Here is a 17,114-nt window from a genome sequence, read left to right on the forward strand (position 1 = left end):
AAATCATATCCGTTCAATTACATGAGCCAATGTGATTTTGACACATGGCAGAACAAAGCATATGAGCCATTGAAAAGAGACCTGATCTAAAATCACACACTTGGCATATGAGCACAAGTTATCACAACATAAAACAGCTACACAATAGAACAAAGATAAAATAGATAAGTAAATCATTTACTAACTTGAAATTAGTAAGCAATTTACTTTTCAACAGTTTGTTCCTACGTTTGATGCTCTGATTTTTAACTGCATGCACATTCTCTAACTGCATGCACATAAGGCCTTTTATGGCCTAAAGCAGGCCTCTCGTGCCTAGTTTCAGAGGTGTAGTTCTTTTATTATCAATTTTGGTTTCCTTCAAAGCTGGGCTGATAATTCTGTGTTCGTTGTTTTGGGTAGTGATCCCTCTGCTTTTCTTTCTAATTAAAAAAAAATAGGTGTTGAATATGATTTAAAAGACTTGGGCAAACTGCTATTTTCTTCGGAAAAAAGTCTTTTTTATGTGGCCGGATATTCATCTCACCCGGACAAGGTACACATTGAACATTCTCAAGAAGGGAGACATGCTTGATTGTTTGACACGTACATGTGGTACTGAGTTGGCTGGTCCATGTTTCTATTGCTATTGTGGTGGAGGTCTTCAATATCTCACCATGACATTCAATATCGCCGTCGTCTCCTTTGCCGTTCATAACGTTGCTCAAATCATGGGTCGTCCTACTTCTTTGCATTTGGAGGCAGTTAAACATATTTTGTGTTACTTAAAAGGTACTTATGGTCATGGTTTGCCAATATGATGTTGTGATGCCTCTTCTTCTTTTTCAGTGTACTCTAACGCAGATTGGGCAGCTTGTTCGGACACCCGTCATTTTGTCACAGGTTTTTGTATCTTCCTGGGTTCTAACTTGATCACATGGTGTTATAAGAAACAACGAACAGCCTCTTGGTTAAGTACTGAAGCAAAGTATCGTGCCCTAGTTTATGGATGTGCAGATTCGATTTGGATATTTTGTCTTTTAAGTGAGCTGTGGGTTCCTATTCCTCGTCCAATTTTTCTCTAATGTGATAACTGGAAGCGATATATATATATATATATATATGTATATGTATATTTACTGTCGCACTTAACATATTGCTCTTGATTATCACTTTGTGCGAGAACATGTTGCTAACACGCATTAGGTTCAGTTTGCTTCTTCCGAGGTGCAGTAGTCAGAAGTGTTCACCAAAAGTCTATCACAATCGCACTTCTTGCTGTTGACTTTCAAAATCCTCACTTCGCATGTGCCTCGTTTGCGGGGTGAGTGCTATAGATATGGTTGTTTGAATTGTACTCCATTCATGATTTGAATTGTACTATCGTGATAAATTCTTATTAATGTTGGACTATCAGAAACTTCACATGATGCATTTTTTTGGAAGAGATTTTGTGACAACAATTGTGGTAGTTTTCATGTATTCTTCATCTTTTAATTGGTCGAGTTCGGTGAATCAAGCATGGTTCACATGGAATCAAAGCGGAGCATGTCTACTAAGATACAAGCAAAAGGAATGTATGTCATCTATTCTCATGACAAAGTGGGCAAATTATATAACTAACCAAAATGTTACTTCATTATAGTTGGTAATTTATATTGCATAATAAAGGTTGCAAGAGGAAACCAAATTTCATTAAAGCAGTTACAAAAGCAGTTATATATTACTATATTTATATAATATATAGTATTATATAGGTAATCGATCATATTAGAAGCTGTTGACAACTAAGTTTTGACAACTCTTATTTCAAGGAATCATCTAGCTCATATTGACTCAATTTTTATGGATAATTGGTGGGGGTGGTCGCAAATTGTTCAAACTTGGTGGTGGTGGTGGTGAAGGAAGATTGTTTCGACCTGGGGATGGTGGTGGGGGAGGATTTTTTCGACTTACTAAAGGTGGTGGAGGAGGATTATTCAGATTTGGTGGAGGTGGTGGTGGATGGATGTTCTGAGGTAGTGGAACTTGTGGGGGATTGTTCCAACCACGTGATGGTGGTGGTGGATGACTGTTTTGACTAGGTAAAGGTGGTGGCGGTCGATTGTTTGGCTGGGGTGGCGGTGGATTGTTCTGACTTGATGATGTTGGTGGCGGTGGATTGTTCCGACTTGGTGATGGTGATGGTGGTGCTCGTTGAGGATTGTTTCGACCTGGTGAAGGTGCTGGAGTAGGGTTGCTATGACTTGGTGATGGTGATGGTGGTAGATTGTTCAAAGGTTGTGGTGCTCGTGGAGGATTATTTCGTCCTGGTGATGGGGCTAATGATGGAATGTTCTGAGGTGGTGGTGCTCGTGGAGGATTGTTTTGTCCTGGTGGTGGGGCTAGTGGTGGATTATTTTGAGGTGACGATATTAACGGTGGATTATTCATAGGCGGTGGTGCAGGCGAATGATTGTTTTTACCCGGTGATGGTGCTAGTGGTGAATTATGTTGAGGTGGTGCTTGCGAATGATTGATTTGACCCGGTGAAGGTGCTGGAAAAGGGTTGGGCTTACCAGGTGTAGGTGTTGGTGGTGGATTGTTCTGAGTTGGTGGTGTTCGTGGTGCACTGTTTTGACTCGGTAAAGGTGCTGGAGGGGGGTTGCTTTGACCTAGTGTTGGTGTTGGAGTTGGTGGTGGATTCTTTCCAGGGGGTGTTGGTGTTGGTGTTGGTGTTGGTGTTGGTGTTGGCGTTGGCGTTGGCGTTGGTGTTGGCGTTGGTGTTGGTGTTGGTGTTGGTGTTGGCGTTGGAGTTGTAGCTGGTGTTAGAGTTGGTGATGGTGTTGGTGGCGGACTTTTTCTAGGTGGTGTTGGCGTTGGCGTTGGCGTTGGTGTTGGTGTTGGTGTTGGTGTTGGCGTTGGAGTTGGAGCTGGTGTTAGAGTTGGTGATGGTGTTGGTGGCGGACTTTTTCTAGGTGGTGTTGGAGTTGGTGTTGGTGGTTGATTTTTTTGAGGTGGGGGTGGTGGCGGTGGATTTTTTTGAGGTGGCGGCGGTGGAGGATTTTTCTGAGGTGGCGGTGGTGGCGGATTCTTCTGAGTTGGGGGCGGTGGCGGTGGTTTGTTTTGAGGTGGCGGTGGTGGAGGATTTTTCTGAGGTGGCGGTGGTGGCGGATTCTTCTGCGGTGGGGGTGGTGGCGGATTCTTCGGAGGTGGAGGTGGTGGTCGTCTCACTACAATAGGAGGAAGAAATGGCGGCTTGTAAAATGGTGGTAGCCATGGCTTGGGAAATGGTGGTAGCCATGGCTTAGTTAATGGTGGTATAAACATTGATGGCTTGTAAATTTCGTGTCTTATGGGAGTGACTTGTAGCTTGTCATCCTCATTGTATTGGGCATTGGATGAAGTTGTGATAAGAATAACCACTACAAGAAATAGCACAAACAACTTTAAGTAAGTCATCTTTGCTCTTCTTGTGTTACAAAATGAGAAGGGGCATCATTTTATAGGGGCAAGAATGATGGGTTTTGTGTTAATAATTTTGGTCAATAGGCAATTGGTAATTCATAGGCTCCAATTGGGGTAGTATCTGCCCAACTGGTCTAATAACATTGCTTTTATGGTAGGGGAAGCTGAAATTTTTTGGCATGCTTTATAAATTGTATTCCTTATTCCTAAATTGTTCAACAAAAAAAATATATATTTGTTTAAAAATTTAGTAAAAAAGGGGTGAGTCTTGCAATCTTGCATTCGTTTTAGTGGTAGCCTCAGGAATTTTATTCCAGGAATTTTTTATCCGTTACCAGTTACCATTTCGAGTTTCAAATCCCCAAAACTGAAGCGGTGTAGTCTAGCAATCTTGTTCAAGTGTTTGGAAAAACACTAGAAAAGATAGAAAAATGAATGAGTTTTTAATTGTCTTTATTATTTAGGGAGATGACATACCCACCCATCAACATTATTTCTCCACCCACTTTTTAATGATACTTTTAATGACAACTCTAAGCTTTTGCAAAATGACTTATAAGGCCATCTTTAACTATTTTATTCTTTTGTTTTTGTATTAAATTCTGAAAATAGAAGGAACAAAAACATGAGCCCAGCAAGTTGAAACCACCGCACACAACACAAACCAAGTTGAATCCACCGTTTTCCTCATCTCTTATGTCAATTCCTTCCCATCCATTCGAAATCTTCATCAAACACCATAGGCCCATTACAATTACCTTAAGAAACCTTGATAATTGGATTCTCTCATACCCATTTGACGTGGTTTTGATACCCCTCTTCTACGATTAATCCTCTACTTGAGTTGTAATTGCAGAGAGCGACTACGAGGTCGACCGAGGATGTTGCTCATCCTCATAGTCTTGATCAAATTAGAGACATAATTGGCTGACAATGAGAAGGGGGTTGCTTGCCGTCGAGTGGATGGATATGTGGTGGTGACTAATTTTCTTTGTAAGGGATAGTTTAGGAATATCAGTGGGTGGGAAAAGAGTGTTTTTCATTTTTACCTTTTGAGTGGGGTGGAAAAATAAGGTGGGGTGGGGAAAGAGGATTGTGAGGTGGGTCTAATAGCTCTCATTATTTAATACCAAGGTTATCTAACTTATTGGCATTCGATACCCCATCATTCCAACATTTGGCTTTTGTATTTAAATCCAATCAATTTTCTTTTCTTCTTAAATGTTTGGCCTTAAACTGTCATTTTCCTCTTAATCGGTCGTCCCTTTCTGTTCAACCTTTTTCTTTATGTAAATGGCAAGAGTTTGGCCACTGGGTAATTGGGGTTTAGCCATTGACGCTTGGACATTTAAACTCTAAGCTTAGCATATATGGATGGGGTTAAGCATCCTATTCTCCATCCCCTTGCTAAATATGTTGGCAGGATATGTAAAGACCAAGAAGCGTTTGGTGCTAAGGATTGGATTGAAATGCATAAAACATTTCAAGGTATGTTGAAAGAAAAATTGAAAACATTGTGGCCAACTTGGAAGTAGGAATCAATAAGACAACTTAGGGCTGATTTGGGATTGTGGTGTTTTTTTTTATTTTTAAAAGCAACATATAAAAAAAATCTGGAATATCAAATATGTTTGGTAAAAAAAAAAAAATTTAAAAACTGATGTCAATAATAGTAGAAAAGAAGAAGTAGAGCCTACCATGCTTATAACAAAATTGTTTTTTTTTTAAATATAGTGATCAGTGCCAATTTAATGAAATTTTCAAATGACAAGTATACCCACCAAATTTTACAAAATTACAATATTTACCCTTACATTATTATCTTTGGCAATTATTATATCACATTAAATATCATATCTTTTTAGTCATTTAGCATATTCACAACAATTTTATATAAAAGTTTACCAAACTTTTTTTTTTTTTTTGCTATAAGCAATTTTACAAAAAAAAAAAGTTTACCAAACACTCAACAATATTTTATTTTACAGCTGTTTATTCTCACATCACAGTAGAAGCAGTTTATTTTTATTTTTTTAAGCACAACAATACCAAACTAGCCATTATTCACTACAATCATTCCTAAAATGGTAGGATGAAAGGAGAAATTTCATTCATGTTTAGTCCCCTTTAATCTGATCCTTTATATGAAACGAGACCTAAATTCAAGAATGTCATAAATAAAATAGGTTCCGAAAAGCTATACAAATATAACCACTTGGATATATATATATATATATATATATATATATATATATATATATATATATATATTAATGGGCGGCAACTCCAGCCACGGGTCCAAGGCCAACAAAGCAAAGGCCTGGCCAAGGGAGGCCTCTAACTTCAAGAACAAGGGAAAAGCTACCATTTAATCGAATTCCACTACATTGGACATGTGCTACCATTGTGGATCAATGGACCATTGGTCACGTGTATGTTGAGCTACCCCTGAGGCTATTGCCAAGTATCATTCCTGTCACAAGTCAAACTTTGCACATGTGGAACATCCTGACGATACTACCACAACTATAGAGGTTTCAAATTTTCAGGCGGCATCCACTTCTATGGAAGAATGAAGTTTATTTTTCTAGACATGTTCGGGTGGTTTTTACCCTTAGTTATCGAACCCACTATGGAATAACTTGTTTGGTTTGGTTTGTTTTGAATTATGGATAATTATGTCATGGATATTATTTCTCAATTGATTAATTGAATGAACACAATTATATATATATGCATGTGATCGATTCAATTAATTTATTTCTAGGTATGACTAGTAGGGAAGTTAGTTGTCTGGCTGATAGTGCTACAACACACCATCTTTCGTGAGCAACACTATCTTACTAACTTTGTACCTAAAAATGCACCTTTGACAACTCTCTCAAGTTCATCTAACCTGATGGAACAATACAGAAAGGCTCATATAATGTTGTCTAATGGTATTGAATTAACCATAAAAAGACCTTATATTCTCCTCGTTTCGGAAAAACGTTGCTAAGTTTTAGAGATATCCGAGATAATAAATATCATATTGAAACCACTGAAGAAAATGATTCTAATCATTTCTTACGAATATGGCTAGAAACGTATTCACAAGAAGTTGGAATGTTTTTCGAGTGGGTTGTACATCACAACCATTAGAGCCATAGAGACCTATCACGTGGACGACCCTAAGCTCGGGTTCTAGACCCTTTGCTGTCTTGGCATGACCGGATGGGACATTCTAAACGAGATATGATGCGCCATATCCTCAAATCTTCACACGGGTATCATATAACCTCTTATATCGGATACCCGACTTGCAAAACATGCCACTTGGGGAAGTTGAACACTCAACCTTCATCTATGAAGATTAATTAGAACCCTCCAAAGTTTCTTTAAAGGATTCAAGGGGATATTTCAGGACCTATCCAACCAACATCCGGACCATTTAGATACTTCATGGTGTTGGTTGATGCATTGACACGTTGCTCATATGTCCACTTAATGTCCACACGCAACGCTGCTTTTGCAAAACTCTTAGCTCAAATCATTAAGCTTAGGGCTCACCACCTTGATTATATGATTTAGTAAATTTGACTAGATTATGCTAGAAAGTTTACGTCACGGTCCTCTGATGATTATTGCATGTCAATTGGGATTGAAGTTGAGCATATTGTACCACATGTTCATACCGAAAACGGTCCAGCAGAAGCTTTTATAAAGCGCAATCGATAGCTCGGACTTTGGTTATGGGAACCAAATTGCCGTTATCTGCCTAGGGCTATGCAATTCTACATGCATCTATGTTGGTATGCTTGAAGCCCACCACTACCCAGTCTCTTTCACCGTTATAGTTGGTCACTGGATACGAGCCTGATGTTTCGCATTTGCGTGTGTTTGGGTGCCCAGTCAATATGTCAATAACGACACCACTACGTACCAAAATGGGTCCTCAGAAAAGAATGTGAATTTATGTCGATTATGATTTGCCATCAATTATTCTCAACTTAAAGCCCTTGACAGGAGATCTCTTTACCGCACGTTTTGCGGATTCACTTTGATGAGACAATCTTGCCGCTGTTAGGGGGAGATAAGAATGTTAACGTTTCTATAAAACGTCACAAATTGTTGTGATATGCTCCCACTATGTCTCATTTAGATCCCCGCACTGCCCAGTCTGAAACCGGAGAGCGTCATATTCTAGGTCTTTAGAGTATTGCTTAAAGCATGCCGAATGCTTTTACTGATCTAAATAAGGTGACAAGATCACATATACCAACTACAAACACACATGCAATGATCGATGTACTTTAGGTACGTTGTAACATTGCCTCAGAAGAATGACCCATCCTCGAATGAAGGTTAGCCGCACCTCCCACGCGGGTCAGTACACTGGTAGCTAGCCAATTATCTACTCCTACCTTGAAGCATGGCAGACCTCCTAGTTCAAAGGATTTACAACCACAGAAGAGGAAAACGGCACAAACTAGTGATCCTAGTATGAATTCAACCATCGCTTACTTATATGTTCCAACGTATGAGGTTATTCTAGATTACGATGATGTCTTAGATGAGACAAACCGGCCTCCCAAGAATCGTGAGATTCGGTCCATTACGCAGTATTGGATGAGATTTGAAATCAGAATGAGATGATCGTCGACGATGCCTTTGCGTACACAGTAGCTATTAACATCATGCTTAACAATGACATTGAACTACGTTCCATTGATGAGTGTCGATGTATAACTGACTGGTCAAACTGGAAACAAGCAACCCAAGTCGAACTTAATTTGCTTACAAAACGTAAGATGTTTAGGCATGCAGCTCCTATTCCACCACAAGTTAAGCTTGTGGGCTATAAGTGGATTTTTGTAAGAAAATGTAATGAGAAGAATGAATAGTGTGATACAAAGCACGCCTCGTAGCGTAAGGCTTTTCTCAATGCCTTAGAATTAAATACGAGGAGACATACTTTCCCGTAATGGACGTCATAATATTTCGCTACCTTATCAGTTTGGTAGTTTCTGAAAAACTAAATATACAGCTTATGGATGTGGTAATCGCGTATCTCTATGGGATCTAAATATAGAAATCTACATGAAAGTTTCTGAAGAGCTTACATTGACTAGATCAAATAGTTCTAAACCATGGAACACCCTATCGATTCAATTGAGGAGTTCACTGTACGGATTGAAACAATCTGGGTATATGTGGTATAACCGTCTAAGTGAACCTTTAACAAGTCAGGGTTATGTGAACAATGAACTATGCTCATGTGTGTTTTTTAAGAAGTTACATTCTGGATTTGTGATCGTTGTAGTTTATGTCGATGACATGAATCTCATTGGGATTCTTGAAGAGCTTGAGGAAACTGCCGCTCACTTGAAATTGAAATTTGAGAAGAAAGATCTTGAGAAAACTTGATATTGCCTTGGCCTGAAGATCAAGCACTGTTCGGATGGAATCCTAGTACATTAATCGAACTACACCCAGAAGGTGCTGCGACGTTTTAATGAGGATAAAGTGAAGCCTTTGAGTATTCATGTGGTCATTTGGACTCTAGATATTAAACGAGAACCCTTCAATCCTAAAGAGGATAAGGAAAAGATTTTTGAGCCTGAAATTCCACACCTAAGAACAATTGGTGCTTTATTGTACTTAGCTTAATGCACTAGACCCAACATCTCATTTGTTGTAAAATCTTTTGGCAAGATATAGCAATGCGCCTAACGTAGGCACTGGAATGGTGTCTAATACATTTTCCTTTACCTTAAGGGTACAACAGATTTGGGTTTGCTCTACACCCATGAATCCTCGAGGGGAGCCGCTGCCCCTTTCGGTCTTTGGGTTGATTCTCGCCTTGTTGGTTATGTTGATGAATGTTATCTATCTAACCCACATAGGGCACATTCTCAAATGGGTTATGTCTTTACCATTGGAGATACCGTAATTTCTTAGAGGTCTACCAAGCAATCGTTAGTTGCGACTTTTTTTAACCATGTTGAGATTCTCATCTTGCATGAAGCCTCGCGTGAATGCTTTTGGTTGAGAGCAATCATGGAACATATTCGAACCACTAGCAGTCTTTCTACCAATGTTGATGTTTCTATAATGATCTTTGAAGACAATGATGCATGTATCGATCAACTGAAGAAGGGATACATCAAGGGAGACAACACCAAGCACATTGCATTGAAGTTCTTCTATTCTCACCAACAATAACAACATCATAACATCAAAGTCAAGCAAATCCGTTCCCAAGATAACCTAGCCGATCTTTTCACAAAGTCATTGCCCAAGTCTACTTTTAGAAGCTTGTCCAAGGAATTGGTATGCGTAAACTTTCTGAGTTGAATAGCTTGTAGTTCTCTTATTTGGAAGTTATGTCAAACTCAGGGGGCCATAAGCATACTCACTTGATATTAATGTACTCTTTTTCCCTATGATTAGGAGCATTTTTTCCACTTAGTTTTTGCTACCTAACAAGGTTTTGATGAGGCACCCATCCTGGGATGATCATACTTCTTTGATGTTTACTACTTTTGTCTCGGATGACGTTTGTTTTTTACATTATGCATACTTATCACTTTTCTCCTTAGTCTTTGGGTTTTGCACTTACCTTAGGTTTTACCATAGCAAAGTTTTGTGAGTTTACTACCAATGCATACTTTCTTTAATTTGAGATTCGCATTTGCTCGTTTTGTCGACGACTTCATCAACTGATCTACTTCATCCGCTGAAGACCTGATACGATATTTTGTTTGAGTATTTACACATTTAAGGAAGTGTTGTAGTCATATTTATTATAAGAATGTGATTGTGTAAATCCTATTATATATGGGATATCTTTAGTAAATTCTATCATATCTTTTAGACTAGATATTATTCTATTGGGGTAAGGAATGTACCTTATCTACTACTATAAATAAAGGCAAAATGGGGTGGAATACCACACACCTCACAATTACACATCTCTCTTTTCTCTCTCTATGTCGTCGGCCACCCCTCTCTATCCCTTATAATTGTTCAGTAAAATAGGCCTACAACAAAACTAAATTTGTGGTGCCACTTAGTATTACGATTTAGTGATACTTTTCTTCACTTGTAAGTGAGAGATTTTTTTTATTTTTTTTATTTTTAACAAACGATATTATTTATACTAAAGATGTGGGGTAGTGCGCTACGCCTCACTATCTCGATGTTGCATTAGCTCAATGTCGCCTTCGATCTCTCGTCTGCAATATACTCCACTTCTCTTCTCTTCATGAGTGATTCTCACCGTTGAGATCTGTAACTTTTCTCGGGGGCCAAATCTCCCATCACTTCTGCCGGGCAACCCTCTATTCCATCTAGCAGTATTTTCTTGTTGCAGAAACGGACCAGAACCGAGCTGATTCCTCGGGTACAAATTAAACTTTGGTGACAACTTCCTATGGTTGGTGCGGTTGTCAGTTCTGGCAACAAACCAGTCAGAACTCTGCCTGACAACCAGCAACATAATGGGCTGGAACCGTGCCCAGCTCTAAGTTAGAGTACATGTTCCATTGAAAATGAATGTGAAAGTAATAACTATTATTGAATGAATATGACATAACAATGTGAGCTTCGTCTGGGCCTCAAATAAGAAGCGTAGTAATTAATTTTATATCTGTGATCCTGTATTCAGTTTTATTTGATATTAGATTCTCTGTGTGTGTCTCTTTGTCTCTATTTCATATTTCATAATTGGTAGGTTTAAATTTCTAGATCTTTTATTTCGATACTTGATTTTTGTCCATTTTTAAAAGTGGAATTATGGCTCTCCTGCGGATATTTCAAAACCTAATATATGAAATAAAAAATTCCTGTGCAGATTAGGAGCTTTCCTTCTGCAGAGTTTTACTCGGAGTCATTGGAGGATGGTCCTAATATTATAGAGCAGACACAACGTTCTTGGCATGACTATCGATGCTTTGGACCCTTCTGCTTTTTTGACATACATCAAGGGAAGGAATCCAAGCCCGAAGGAAGTGGTAGATCTGTTGTGAATGTTGCTGAGGTTGATTTTATCATGCTCTTGTATCATAATTTAGTGGATAAATATCCAGAGCTTAAATCAAGTCAGCGGTTCACGATTATATCCCCGTATCGTGGACAAGTAACTCTCTTCAAAGAACGTTTCAGAAGTACTTTCGGAGTGGAGTCTGACAAATTCGTGGATATTACTACTATTGATGGTTGCCAGGTATCGTGACTCATTCTTTTATGGATTCCTTTGAAATTCTTCTCAATGCTAATAGACTTTGTTTTCTATTCAAAAGGTGATCAGACGTTTTTATTTTTAATTCTTTGGAAGTTTTCAAGGTCAGTTTTTTTGGTGATGTAATACCGTGTTATGTAGAGCTGTCTAGATGTCGGAGTATCTCATTTTATGTTGCATAGATTTGTCAAGGTGAATGATATCTCATAATTTTCATCGAATTATACCATAAAATATGATATAAACGATGACGAGGAGGAAAAAGGGGTGGGAGGAGCTCATGTGACTGTTGGGGTATTTGTTAAACAGAAACATCAAATATTTTAACATTGGGGGTTATTACTGACACTGCACTCCTCAAGGTGCAATTTCTCTCTTATGGTTTAATAAGATACGGGTGCACAATGACCTTTTTGAAGTGCGAATAACTTCTCCCTGAACTTTTAGAGACAATTTTTTCCTATTATTCAATTTGCGAAAATTGAAATGTTTGAATAAATGATCTTTTAATGTTTTTCTCAGGGACGTGAAAAGGATGTTGCAATATTTTCATGTGTCAGGACAAACGAGCATGGAAAAATTGGGTTTCTGTCTGATTTTCGGCGAATGAATGTTGCGATCACTAGAGCAAAATCTTCTGTCTTGGTCTGTTATCGTTTGAAGTTAAGAATGAAGTTTCAAGTACTGTCTTACTTCATGTAATATGCATTTACATATTGACCTCTTCTTTTAATCAGGTAGTGGGATCTGCATCAACATTAAGGAAGCGCGATGAGCATTGGAATAACCTTATCGAAAGCGCTGAAAAGAGGGATTGTTTGCTTAAGGTGAATATTCTTCCTGAGAATATGAAATCACACACTATTCATCACACCTCGTGCTCAATTTGGCCACACATCTGCTGTGATTGATTCATGTGTTTGGTTTTGTCCAACCGCATATGACGGTTCATGTTGCTAATGTAGAATCGTAGGTTGAGCATTTAAAACTTCACACCAGGTTCTTAAATTTCTAGGTCCCACAACTTTTATGTTTTAGGCCGATTTTCCGTAACTTGTGGTCCTTTGAGTAAGCAAGAGGAATAAATTGGTCCATGCATCATTTAGTATCAACTGCAACGAGCGCTACGTTAAGAACTTTACCCACATCTCTCTTCATTTTATTGTTCTTTTGTTTCTCTCAGACATCAAATTTACTACATCTCTCTCCATTTTATTGTTCTTTTGTTTCTCTCGGACATCGAATCTGTCATCTCTTTCCAGCCCAATACTTATCATTTATATGTATTCACAAACCTCTGATTCAATCGTATGGCGTGTTCTGGCGATTTCTGTATTTGTAATGCAGGTCTCACAGCCATACACTTCATTTTTCAGTGATGAGAATCTGGAAACCATGGCTATCAAGAAAGAATTCTCATTGGAGGAGGTTGAGAATGATGAGGTGGATAACTATGCAGGTTCAAACAATTTTGGGGGTGCCGACCCGGCGGAGGGAGAGGAGAACGATTATGGAGACGGGGGTATGGACATGGATGATGGAGGCAACGGCGATGACTGAGTATCGATATGATAATGTTGCTTAGGTCATATGAAGTCGTGTGAGATGAAAGTCTCATGCACCGTTTTGAATGAGAAAGAAGTGAGGAATCCTCTTTTCAACTTGATCCCCACTTCAGTTGTTGCTTTTCTTTCTATTACTTCAAAAGTAGCTGCTTCAGCTTCAACCACCCGAATTTTTTATATTCGTTTGGGTGGGAGACTTCTTGTGTAAGTTAAACTACCGTCAGCTATTTAGATGCGTCAAGCCCCACCCCCACCCCCACCCCCACATATACCGATTACCATTACAATGGAAAACATAGTTTTGTCTTAACTTTTGTGCCGGTTATCCTGACTACTATTACTGTCTCGTCTTCACTTGTAAGTGATACGTATCAAGTTCGACTTATATGGATGTGTGGCCGCTCAAGCCTTCATTCCTTTAGATATAAAATAACTAGTATCAAAAAAATTTGTACTGGTTGTCACTAACATAGCTGTTTAGTAGTAATTATTTTATCACTTACAAGCTGAAAGCCTTGAGAGGACTCTTAAACACTTGTTGCTGTTTAGTAGAAAACTTTTGTAGGAGTTGTATTTTGTCTTATACGTAGAATTAACGTTTCTAATTAGAAACGTTAAGTTTTCTACTAAAGTTTAGTGACAACCGTTACTGTTTCTTACAAGAATAGACAATTAAGGGTGTGTTTGTTTGCCTTCACTAACTCTCCTTGGATTGGACTGGACTAGTTATTAGTCCAAAACCGTGTTTGTTACACGTAGGAATAGATTTAATGAGATTAGAGCCGACTCGTTCCGACTAAGTCCTTTGTTAGAAGGTCTTAGCGAGATCCCCCAATAAGCACGGGATTGCTAAGATCGTTCGTGTCCTTGTCCAGTTGTTCTCCTTGCTTCTTTGTTCTGGTCTGGTCAACTGACCTCGCCAGACCACCCCACTGACAGCGATGGCGACGATTGTTGACGAGATGCACTTGTTTTTGGCTCCGCACTTCTTCGACTTGTTCATAAAGGACAAGAGCGAAGCTGAGTCTACCATAGAAAGCTCTTCACTGTCGGCTGCATGGCCATTCACGTCGATTGGAGGAGGGGATGAGGGTGGGTCATTGGAGAAAAGAGCTTGCATGAGGAGACGATGCTAGGCTCGCAACTGGAGGTTTGATTCGAAGATGGAGGATCTTAATTACGTAGAGGTCTGATAGACTGATTCGCTTCTTTCCATTTTCCCCCCATTTTTTATTTTTTATTTTTTTATCTTTTTGATTTAGGGGAAATTTATTTACAGTGTGGATTTATTGTTTGGTTTGATTTGAATTGGGCAAAATCTTTGGTTTTTTTTTTTTATATAGCAAACGAACTTTTGGAGTGGATTATGAGTTAATTAGCAATTTCTCCTCCTGCGTATATTTCAATTTAGGATTTGATTGTAGGTTATTTAGAATATGATGTTGTTGTATGAAATTTTGTTATGATTGTATACGGTCCATTTTTCATTGTTTTCGTTATCCCATTTCTTAGTCCAACATTGATCAAATGCTTTATCAAGTTAGTCCAGCTTAGTCTATTCTAAGTCAGTCCAGCTTAGTCCCAGAAGTTAATCCAGTCCGAGATAGTCCGGTACAACAAATGCACCCTAAGTGTGACGCATCGTGCTATAATGAATAGGGAAATCGAATGACTATTTTGCCTTGTTATTAAGGTTTTGGAGGCAATCTCCTTGGTTGATGTTAGAAGGCGCTTTATCGAGGCATTAGCTCTGCAGTTTGGGAGACCAGTGGAAGCTGATTCGGTAGGCATCCTAGGCATGTAATGCTCTCTGCAAAGTTCTAGAAACGTTAAGACTAATTGTTCATATCTAATTCATAAAACTTATTAAGTCTTGCATGTTTATGTTTAATTTAAACATCACTGATGGATTACATGTTAAGTGTACGTAATTACTTGAACATCACGAGGAGATTATGCATTAAGAAAACTTAACCTTTAAAGTTGCATGTTTTAACTCATAAGTAATTTGTAGAACTGCGTATGATTGTTAATGGTAACGGCTAAACCCTAATACTTTTCACATTTGATTTCTCTCCAAATTTTTTTTTTATTTTATCTCTCATTGCCCATTTTTGTTAGTCAAATTTAATTATTTATTTTCTGTTCTTTTACTTTAATTCACAATTTCAAATCTTTTCCAAAACTTATGTTGTATACTTAACTAAGAATTGGTTTCAAATACAAATTATTCATATTGATCCGATAGAGAACGACCTTACTTGAGCTATTTATACTATAATAACCTTGTTCTCTTATAAGTATTTTTATGTATTTTAATTCCTACTTTTGCAAGTGGTAAAAATCCTACCATTCTCAACATCAGCATGTTTGAATCTGAATTAGTTTGCTAGCCAGAATTAGTTGGCCAGCCAGTCCAATCCAGTTCACTAGCCTAGTCTAATCCATTCTTGTCTAGTCTAGTCTAGTTCGCTATAATTGCTCTTTTGCTTGAAAGCTCGCTTGAATTGTCTTGCCTTATCGGCCTAATAGAGCTTGCATCCGCATCTACTTGTTGGCAACTCATGTCGTGTACCGTCATGAATTTGACACGGGGTGTTGGAATATTAGTTATTATTTGATTGTCTAGGTTTGGGTCACACCTATATGATTAGGATTCTTTAGATTCTGCATTCTATAAATATAGCTTGTAGTTTAGTATGAGAATTAAGTCAATCAAGATGTAAGCCTTAGTTTATAGCCATCTCTGCATTCTTATTATTGTTTTCCTGTTAATAATATTCATAATTTATAAATTGTTTGTTCTTACGTTTGATGCTCTGATTTTTAACCGCATGCACATTCTTTAACTGCATGCACATAAGGCCTTTTATGGCCTAAAGCAGGCCTCTCGTGCCTCGTTTCAGAGGTTTAGTTCTATTGATGCACAAAACCGGAGGTCTTGGAACAACGTAAATCCGACCATGAATTTGCAAGAAAGTAAATAACACAAGATGTATTGTGGTTCGCCCCAATGTTTGGGCTACGGCCATACTGATATTGTATTTCTTTGTTTGTGAGAGGATGAGAGGGTGAGAGCTTCTGAGGGTGAGAGAGCTTTTCCCATGGCCTAACAATTGGTCTCTCTCAATGAGGAGAGTGAGAGGTCCTTTTATAGAATAAGGGCTCCTCACTTATTATATATTTGCCCCTTCATTTATTACATAATTACATTTGAGTCCTTCGAGTATTTATACGAGATCTAAATACGGAGGCCTTAAGTATGGTATAAACAGTAGTCCCCCAAGTCTTCAGTCAAGAGAGTCTTTTGGCTGGAGACTTGAAATTCAGTCCATGTGTGGGCCGAAGTAACTAGATGTCGTCTAGAACTGAATACTCGATATGAGGCGGTGCTCAATGTGAAATGATGCTCAATTAGAAGTAGCACATGTTGCGAGACTGCTCTACTTGTGGCTTATGTTGCCTTGGTTGGCTCGGTTTGTGGCGTTGAAGGTGAGGGAGTCCCTTTTATAGAATAAGGGCTCGTTCCTCAATACATAAGTGATGGGCTAAGAGTTGATGCTCGCGGCGAGACGGTTGCTTGGCAGGTGGCGATGCTTTCTAATGATGGTGAGGGAGTCCCTTTTATAGAATAAGGGCTCGCTCTTCAATACATAAGTGATGGGTTATGAGTGATGCTCGCGGCGAGGCGGTTGCTCAGTAGGCGGCGATGCTCTCTAATGATGATGAGGGAGTCCCTTTTATAAAATAAGGGCTTGCTCCTTAGTACATGAATAATGGGTTAGGAGTGATGCTTGCGGTGAGTCGGTTGCTCAGTAGGCAGCAATGCTCTCTAATGATGGTGAGGGAGTCCCTTTTATAAAATAAGGGCTCGCTCCTCAGTACATGAATAATGGGTTAGA

The 17,114-nt window shown here is 38.7% G+C and overlaps 2 protein-coding genes across 5 annotated transcripts in view; one reads left to right on the forward strand and one right to left on the reverse strand.

The window, feature by feature from the left end:
- The window catches only part of LOC126603368 (probable helicase MAGATAMA 3), a 45,625-nt gene extending 32,103 nt beyond the window's left edge, over window positions 1–13,522 (forward strand). The window contains exons 17-20 of one of the 4 annotated variants that reach the window (XM_050270189.1): window positions 11,261–11,632; window positions 12,170–12,292; window positions 12,385–12,474; window positions 12,995–13,522. In XM_050270189.1, coding sequence (XP_050126146.1) covers window positions 11,261–11,632; window positions 12,170–12,292; window positions 12,385–12,474; window positions 12,995–13,207 — 798 coding nt within the window. In that variant the 3' untranslated portion in view covers window positions 13,208–13,522. The remainder of the gene's footprint in view (window positions 1–11,260; window positions 11,633–12,169; window positions 12,293–12,384; window positions 12,475–12,994) is intronic. The other 3 variants (XM_050270190.1, XM_050270192.1, XM_050270191.1) reach the window with 3 other exon arrangements.
- Window positions 1,591–3,445, reverse strand: LOC126603369 (uncharacterized). Its single transcript, XM_050270194.1, has one exon. It carries the CDS (start codon window positions 3,418–3,420, stop codon window positions 1,816–1,818), a length of 1,605 nt encoding a protein of 534 aa, XP_050126151.1. The 5' UTR covers window positions 3,421–3,445; the 3' UTR covers window positions 1,591–1,815.
- Window positions 13,523–17,114: the final 3,592 nt, after the last annotated feature.

The sequence above is a fragment of the Malus sylvestris genome, chromosome 15 (assembly GCF_916048215.2).
Source record: "Malus sylvestris chromosome 15, drMalSylv7.2, whole genome shotgun sequence".
Taxonomy (NCBI): domain Eukaryota; kingdom Viridiplantae; phylum Streptophyta; class Magnoliopsida; order Rosales; family Rosaceae; genus Malus; species Malus sylvestris.

Coding starts and splice junctions, on each gene's coding strand:
- LOC126603369 (XM_050270194.1), bottom strand. CDS start 3,420: ATGACTTACTTAAAGTTGTTTGTGCTATTTCTTGTAGTGGTTATTCTT.